The sequence below is a fragment of the Papaver somniferum genome, chromosome 5 (genome assembly GCF_003573695.1).
Source record: "Papaver somniferum cultivar HN1 chromosome 5, ASM357369v1, whole genome shotgun sequence".
In the NCBI taxonomy this organism is placed as follows: Eukaryota; Viridiplantae; Streptophyta; class Magnoliopsida; order Ranunculales; family Papaveraceae; genus Papaver; species Papaver somniferum.
Genome location: NC_039362.1, coordinates 30,536,100 through 30,544,829, shown reverse-complemented (window position 1 = coordinate 30,544,829; position 8,730 = coordinate 30,536,100). Strand labels below are relative to the sequence as shown.

The window sequence follows — 8,730 nt, the reverse complement described above, 5'->3', positions numbered from 1 at the left end:
CAAAACCCTAGTATTGGCCACGCCAAACCGCGTCAAGGCATGCCAACCACCTTGTCGCTCCATACCATGCCGGCCTTCTCAATGCGGCTACCAAAACGAAGGCGTGCGACGATCAACGACCACCCTTCAATCCTAGATGCAAATCCTAGCCGTCCAAGGTCGCCAGACAACACATGGTAAGCTTTGGCCCAAAACCCTACTTTTGGCCACGCCAAACCGCGCCAAGGCATGCCATGCCAACCACCTTGCCGCGCCATACCATGTCAGCCTTCCCTATATGGCTACCAAAACGAAGGCGTGCGACGATCAACGACCACCCTTCAATCCTAGATGCGAATCCTAGCCGTCCAAGGTTGCCAAACAACGCACGGTAACCTTTGGCCCCAAACCCTAGTTTTGGCCACGCCAAACCATGCCAAGGCATGCCATGCCACATGTGTCAATGGCATGCCAACCACCTTGCCGCGCCACGCCATACCGGCCTTCCCTATGCGGATGCCAATACGAAGGCCTGCAGCGATCAACGACCACCTTTTTATCTAAGATGCAGATCTTATCCTTCCAAGGTTACCAGCTAACGCATGACAACTTTTGGCCCTAGTTTGGTCGCGCCTAAACAAAGCCAAAATCCTAACTTTTGGTCGCGCCTAAAGCAGGCCATATTAAAGCCATACCGAGCATGCTTTCGTGCCACTGGCTACCAAACGAAGGGTTGCAATAATCAACGGTTACCTTTTTTTCTTAAGATGCAAAATCTCGACCGTCGAAGGTCACCGAGCCGGCAAGTCTTCCAAGCTCGACTTGCCATTCGAAAACAACATGCTACATGTTTTCCATGAAAACACTCGAGACATCAACGCATGTCACAAATTGGGGGATGCTCATTGGGTATTGGTTTGGCGGTTTATAGCGTGCGGTGTACACTACGCCCGTTATAAGAAAGTACCATAAGGATTAGGCGGTTAGTAAATACAAGGAGTAATGGTGAAACGCTTTCTTTTATGGAACATCAATTCCAGTCGTTACCGGTTACCACCTCCTCCCATTTACTCACCCGTTTTCCATTTCTTAATGAGACCAGAGTATGTTTCACTTCGACTTGTATAAATAGGCGTTACCTATTTCCACCGAACAACAAGAAGTTCAGGTCAGGAGCATACAACACTCATAAAACATTTGCTAGCTTTCCATCTGTTAGCTTCCCACTTTCTGATACAAGTCGTGGAAAACAACTACTCTTCCATAATCAACTATTCTGGTCTCAACACTTTCTTCGCTTCCCTTCCCAAAACCAACCCTTCTCCTTCACATTGTGACCGAAGCAAGTCTGGAACGACCGTTTCTTGGTTTAGGCCGGATTTGTACAGATTTATCTCTCGAATCTAAAGTACTCCCTTGTAGTACATTGTTTAGGGTTAAAATTCGTTTCTCACCCACACACCCGAAATTACCAAAATCAGCATAAACCGTTTTCACCCTCAAACATAAAGATATTAATCGATCTCCTTCTTGATTTTAATGTACCCTTATTGATTTTAATGTGTATATAGTTTCCAATCGCTGAAGATGCAGACTTTATGATCGTCTTTAGTATGGCAAAGGCATGGCAGCGGAGCTGAGCTAGCAAATACAATGGATGTTATTGCCACTAATATAATGCATGGCAAAAGAACCGAGGTATATATATCCTGTTTTTCATCTTACTGTATTTTTTTGGAGCTATACAATTGGTGTTCATGTAAATTACCTAGTTGTTAGCGAAACTGTAGCATTCTTGTTTGACTAGGCCATGCAAGTTAAAGAACGACGTATCTTTTTCCATTTTAAGTGTGTTTGGGCACAGATACTAAGTGCATGAGGTTAACATCAATGAAAAACCCACTTTTTGTTATTACGAATATTGGATTTAACTAGCTCTCAATGAAGTTGCCATGGTTGTGGTGTCTGTGAACTTTCCATTTTTACAATGTCTCCATGTAGTCGCAAATTTCGGTTAAATCATATTATCGTTCATTTAGCACCTCGGGCGGCAGATAAGATTTTATATAGGTCACTATTTGTGGACTTGTTAAATTTGTCCTTCTGGTTATGGATATTGTCTTTGTTAGTTGTTACTGAGTATATGCTCCCATGAAACTAGGGTGTACAAACTAGTGCACATGTGAATAACTAAGGTGTACATAATTGTACACATGTTGGTTCTTAATGTGTACATAATTGTACACCTGTTGTTAGGCCTGTCAATGGAAGAATATCCGCCGGATATTTAGAAATCCGATATCCGACATGTTAAGCACTACCGGATATTCGATATCCGATAATATCCTATAGGATATCAAAATCAGATATCGATTCCGATAGGCTAAGCTGTCGGATATCCGATAAATATCCGATAGTATCCGGTTATAACAAAAAAGTTTAAAAACCCTTGTAAAACATTTTCATAATTGACACTTATGGGATATTTATCCGACAATATCCGATACTAGACTCGAAATTAGGATAAATTACAAATAAGTTCCTATACTATCGGATATCGGATATTAACATTTCAGATGGGGTCTAATCCGTTTCCGATATGTTAAGGAAGAAATATCCGATAAAATATCCGATCCGATATCCGATAAAACGGATAAAATCCTATAGGATCTCGAATACTCGGAAACGGATACCGGATATCGGAAAAATATTGACAGGCCTACCTGTTGTATGTGTTTCTCTCTGTCTATATGTGCTTGTTCTGTTTTACATGTACTAAGTTTTTTGTCCGATTGTAGCTGTATTACATGATATTCAAAAATGAGGATATTATATCCTTACTGTGAATGTGAATTACATGATATTCAAAAATGAGGATATTATATCTATGAGGTCCACATCTTCGTGATTATAGTTGGAACTACCATGTCTTGTTAGAGTAGATTAGAGTTTAGCTTCTTCAAAATTTTAAGAGACACCACGAATTCTTTCAATTGTGTTAAATTTTGAGGTAATTTTCGCTTTGCACCCTTTTAATCTCCATATGCTTCCGTACTAGTACTTTATTAGTTTCGTAAAGTCTTTCTTGTAGTGCGTCTTGTTATATTTGGTACTGATTTAACTGCATTTTCTCCATGCACTCTCTAGCATCCATTGTTTTATATTCATATCGTTTTAGACAATCTTTTTTGTCTCGTCACAAAAATCTTGATGTAGAACATACAAGTTCCTATAGGTTATTTTTGTTCCTTGGAAATGTGCACAACTGTTGCCTGCATATTTTCTGCTTAATTTACTATGATAATATGTTGATATGTATCTAACTTTTTTTTTTCTGAATATGGTAACAGGATGATGGCACTGCATTGCTAGAGCAAGCACTCGCAATGTCACTAAACGACCATCAGTCTATTCCATCTGGTGGAATATCATTGGAAGACACCGATGAATTTTTATAGATGTGTATATGTTTGTACACCAATGTAAACTAAGTTTTTAAAAAAATGAGAATAACATAGTCATATGGGTACTCTTTTTGTAGCTCTCCAAATATATAAAGTTTGCGAATTTTAGACAAACGGTTTGAAAGATAGATTGTTTTAGAAAAAAAATTATATTTTTTAAAATTGCTGAAGTCACCATGAGTCACTTTGGATTAAACTGTAAATATTTGGACTAAATTGTAAATCCGGAAGGTTATTTGTGTACTTTCCTTAAAAAGGGACTAATTTGTACCTAGTTGAATGGGTCAAGACTAACTAGTATATTTGGATGGGATTTTGGACTAAACCGTTTTTTTTCCAACTTTGAATCCCATGTCGTCTGGGTTCATGTCCTGTAATCACCTTGATCAGTGAGTTCTTTTCTGTCCATCAAATAAAGAGCCTAGCATTTTCAGGGGCCACTCAAAAGAAATTAGGGGCCATTCTTTTATTCTCACCCATTAAAGGGGGTTAAGGGGTATATAAATTGTCTATATTGTCCTTCACCTTTATACTAAATCTAAACCTATATCCTTTATTTTCATAATCATATCATTCCTCTTCTTCTTCTCTTTTCTACCATTAATTTTTTTCATCGTTTTAATTTTGATTGAAATCCAAAGTCGTCGATCAAACAAATTTTATGATTGATTGATTAAAATTAAAACCCAAAATTCATTAACCTTAAAATTGAAACTTAGAAAATCAAAAAAAAAAAAGACGAGTTAAACAAACAAAACAGACAAATGTTAGTAGTTGTGATCCAAAATTATTATTTGATTGCTTGAAATCAAAAATTTGATCAGAAAATTTTCTAAGATTTGCAGTAGCAAGAACATAATCGGTAGATAAAAATCTATTTTACCAACCGATTATGGATGATGTTATTAAGAAATGATGTGCATCAACCAGAATCGGTAGATAAAATGATTGTTATCTACCGATTATTCTTGATGTTCTTCATTTCTAAAGAACATCAACCATAATCGGTAGATAAATTGATTGTTATCTACCGATTATGTTCCTGCTACTGCTTCAAATTTTCTGTACTAAAATTAAACACAATCGGTAGATAATGAACATAATTTACTACCGATTATGGCAGTACCAAAATTCGAAAATTGAAGGATTTTGGCAAAAACTCATTTTGGGGCCAATATACATTCGGAAGTTAAATTAACACAATTTACTACCAATTATGGTAGTACCACAAATTCGAAAATTGAATATATTCGGAGGTTAAATTAACACAATTTACTACCGATTATGGCGGTACAAAGTTCGAAAATTAAAGAATTTTGGCAAAAACTCATTTTGGGGCCAATATACATTCGGAAGTTAAAGTAAAACACTTTACTACCGATTGTGGTTGTACCAAAGTGGAAAATGAAAGGATTTTGACAAAGTCTCATTTTGGGACCAATATACATTCGAAAGTTAAAGTAACATACTTTACTACCGATTATGGTTGTACCAAAGTTCGAAAAAACTCAAAAAAAAAAAAAATCCTCAATTTTTTTTATCACCCGAATCCTACTCAAACCACCGAATGTGTAGCTATCTCCCGATTATTGAAGGGCAATTTTGTCATTACAAAATATGCGAGATAAGGGGTGAACACAATTTATGTTTGGGTGACCTTTTATGTTTTATTGTTGGCCCCTAATTCCTTTTGAGTTGCCCCTAAAAATGTCAGGATAAAGAGAACGGAAAAGAAAAAAAAAACTTTGAATCCACAAAGAATGATTGAAATTTAAGAAATAAGATAGCAAAATATTACATTTGTTGCTTAAGATTTTGCATAACAACATTTGGATTTACAGAATCAACAAGTAGTAATTCTTAATTTTAGAAACTAGAGATGTGTGGTTTCTGGTGCAAATTAGATGGTACAAGATAAACAGGGCATCCTTCATGGTGACATCCAAAATCATATCCGTGGATCCTGTTGCATCAAGAGCACATTGCCTTCTCCAAGACCTCCTGCAGTTCCCCGCTTTTATATGATTCTGTTGCAAGAATATAAATGTCAGAGTTACTAACTCAACAACCTAAATATTTATGTATTATGGTTGAGCCAAAAACCCACCATGAATTTGCCCCTCTGAGCCTAATTGATCAAAACTATTTATATTTGACTGGTTTACTGAACAAGGTTTCTTTTAGCAGCACAGGACAACCGGAAAGATCATTTTAACAGAAAAATCGTGAACTACAAGCGCAAGTGCTCATATTGGCTTCTACTAAGACATTTCTACTTTCCACTTCCAGAAACATCATAACCATCTCAACTTTGAAGCAAAGTGCAACATAGATACACACCCACACACGTTCAACGGTGCAAAAAACAAATAAAATAACAAATAAGCACATGCCTAATTAGAAAATAGCCTTAGCTAGCTAATAATCCTGGCCTGAAACTAACAGTCAGTGTATTAATTTGTTCCTTAAGAAAAGTACTACTTTGTTTAACCATTGTTCTCATCACTATACGTCCACAGTATAAACAAAAGTACTACTTCTCATTGTTCGCAACACCTTCGACAACGCCCAAACAAAGTAACATCCTTACTATCCATACCATATACATGTTGTCCAGTATACAGTCTTTTGTGCATGTCCAGTATACAGTCTTTTGTTCATCGAAACACTAAAAAACAATAGTTAAAACAGAAAAACAAAATGATAACTACGAAAAGACAATTCAGCAATGTACTGTCAAGCATTGAGGTAACTTACTTCATACTTAAGGACTAGTGTGTTTCCAAAGTAAACCCAACCAATTACCTTTCAAAGTGCTGCTAAGGACCAAAGGAAGAAACCAACACACATGCTTAAACAGAGAAGGCAATTTCATAACTCTTTGATTTCATACATGTGATGTGATTGTTCATAGGAATGAATGAATCAATAATCTATGTAAATGTAGATTCTAGGGTAGTAGCTTTCTTCTTGTTATAGAAACCACTACAATCCAAAGTAGCTAATCCTATCAAAAGTTTGATGGTTCAATTCTCACAATCTCCCTAGTTCTATATGAGGACAGTCCATCCATTCATTGCTTCATTTCTCAAATTGGCCATACCTGCTTCTTGTAAACATTTTAAGCAGTTCGCTGAAATATCATGTAGTATCTAACTCTTGCTGGTTTCAACTTTTTATACATTTTTTACACCCAAAATGATTCCAAAACCAAGACCAAATTTTCTAATAACATATAACTTCCTAAGATAACCACACCTAAAGACAAATTTAGAACTTTACTTGAACATCTTTTACCTTCATATTGGATGTTAATTTACTGATGCAATTGCGTAAAACTTTCCTATTATTAAGATTTGATGCTCTTTAGACGAATATTAGGCTTCCTACGTGCTTGGAATATGATGCAGAAACAACAGTAGAACGAATTCTATGAAAAATTTGCTTATAGCAAGAGTTTTAGCCTACCCCAAAATTTGGGACTAACAAAAGATTAGTAGTAGTTATTGTTGTTGTAGTTGCTGCTGCTGCTGCTTATAGCAGGAGTTTAGACAATAGCAAACCAGCCAGATTCATTATTGCTACACATTTAGCTAGCTTCCTAAGTTATGTCCTCTTAAGTAACATCACTATACATGCTTCAACAGAAAGCTTGTACGCCCTCATAAAACGACAACAATCTCCAACAGGAACTACCTACCAGTTACATTCTAACTACTGTTTGGTTACTGGTAACACTACGACCTCCAGTGCGCACGAATACGGTGTGTGAGCAGACAACCGACCGACCAATGATTATTGACAAAGATAACAAATGAGGTTACATTTGAGCTTACCAACAGTGATGTCACAACCACCAAAGAATTCGCCATCAATATAGAGTTGAGGAAACGTAGGCCAGTTGGAGTACTCCTTGAGTGCCTGACGAAGTAACTCATTCTCAAGGATGTTGTGAGTCTCAAAAGGAACATTAAGAGACCTCAGTATCGAAACAACAGTGTTAGAGAAACCACACTGTGGGAAATCTTTAGTTCCTTTCATGAAAAGGACAACTTTGTCTGCTGTAACTACTTTATCTATGGTTGTTTTCAATCCTGGAGTCAAAGCTATTTTCAAAACATGAAGAATTCTCAATATCAGATAAGAGATTGAATTTTGAAATCAATTAGCACTTTAGCAGTAAGACTAGTAACAGCTTAGAAGGGGGAAATCAAATTACCGGAGAAGCAGCGGAGAGAGTGTCCAATACGATTTGACCAAGTAAGACCACCACTAGAAGTGGTGGTGGTTGTGAAGGAAGAAGAAAAGGTAGTTCCTTTGTTCTTCTTACTGATGAGGTTGAGGTTGATGATTGGATGAGAAGAAGAGGAAGAAGAAGAATTAGCAGAAGAAGGTAGAGGATATGAAGATGTAAGTGAAGCAGAAGGAACCCTCATCATCATCTTCTCGTCTACCTCTCAGTTTTTCGGAAAATTGGAAAATCAGAAACCCAAAGGAGAAGAAGTACGATTCGAGTCTCTGCCTCTTTATCTTTGACTCGGATCCTCACTAACTAGACTTAGTCAGTAACGCTACACCTCGTCTCAGTCCACCCACCTCGTGAAGTGAACGTTACCCCTTCTAAATGTAACACAACAATGTGCAAGGATGATCCATAGACTTATTCTCACACCATCTCACGATTTCATGATTATTCTTACTTTTAATATTGAGGAAGGATCCCTTCACACTTTCATGATTACACTATCTCACACGTTGGACGTTAATTTCGTAAATAAAAACCAAACTGTAACGGATTTGAATATTAATATACCGATCTTAATTTCGACGGCCAGAAATCCGTTGATTTTCAACGGATCATTTTTAAGTAGTAGATGGTAGTGTTATACGTCTCGGAATGTTCATTTTCGGTAGAAACGTAGAGCTATGTAATATTAATATATCCCCAAAATATTAGCCTCAAATCCGTTACGGTTTGGTTTTTATTCACAAAAATGACGTCCATCATTTCCTTTTTCATTTAGTATCCGTTATGATTTTGGACGCGTTGTTTTCACCTCTGGTCAGTTGATTCTCAGTTATTTTATTTTATTTTTTTATTTTTGTTTTTTTGACCTTCTCCCTGTGGATGATTCTCATCTCTATCCTACCCTATTTCTCCTTATTCTTTGTGTTGTCTCAATTGTCCTTTCTCCATAAGACACATAGTGAAAGGTCATGCATTTTCACCCATAAGACACATAATGAAAGGTATTGGAACAATTCCTGATTTCACAACTGTAGAATA

General features: G+C 36.8%; 1 protein-coding gene across 1 annotated transcript; it reads right to left on the bottom strand.

Moving 5' to 3' along the window:
- Positions 1-5,191: 5,191 nt before the first annotated feature.
- LOC113281280 (monothiol glutaredoxin-S7, chloroplastic-like) lies at positions 5,192-7,958 on the bottom strand. The gene is made up of 3 exons (XM_026529987.1): positions 7,663-7,958; positions 7,280-7,549; positions 5,192-5,470 (listed from the first exon to the last, which is right to left on the bottom strand). Exons 1-3 carry the CDS (start codon positions 7,883-7,885, stop codon positions 5,415-5,417), a joined length of 549 nt encoding a protein of 182 aa, XP_026385772.1. The 5' UTR covers positions 7,886-7,958; the 3' UTR covers positions 5,192-5,414.
- Positions 7,959-8,730: the final 772 nt, after the last annotated feature.

Coding starts and splice junctions, on each gene's coding strand:
- LOC113281280 (XM_026529987.1), bottom strand. CDS start 7,885: ATGATGATGAGGGTTCCTTCTGCTTCACTTACATCTTCATATCCTCTA. Junction 7,550..7,662: donor CTCTCTCCGCTGCTTCTCCG/GTAATTTGATTT, acceptor TTTTGAAAATAG/CTTTGACTCCAGGATTGAAA. Junction 5,471..7,279: donor TGGTTGTGACATCACTGTTG/GTAAGCTCAAAT, acceptor TTCTTGCAACAG/AATCATATAAAAGCGGGGAA.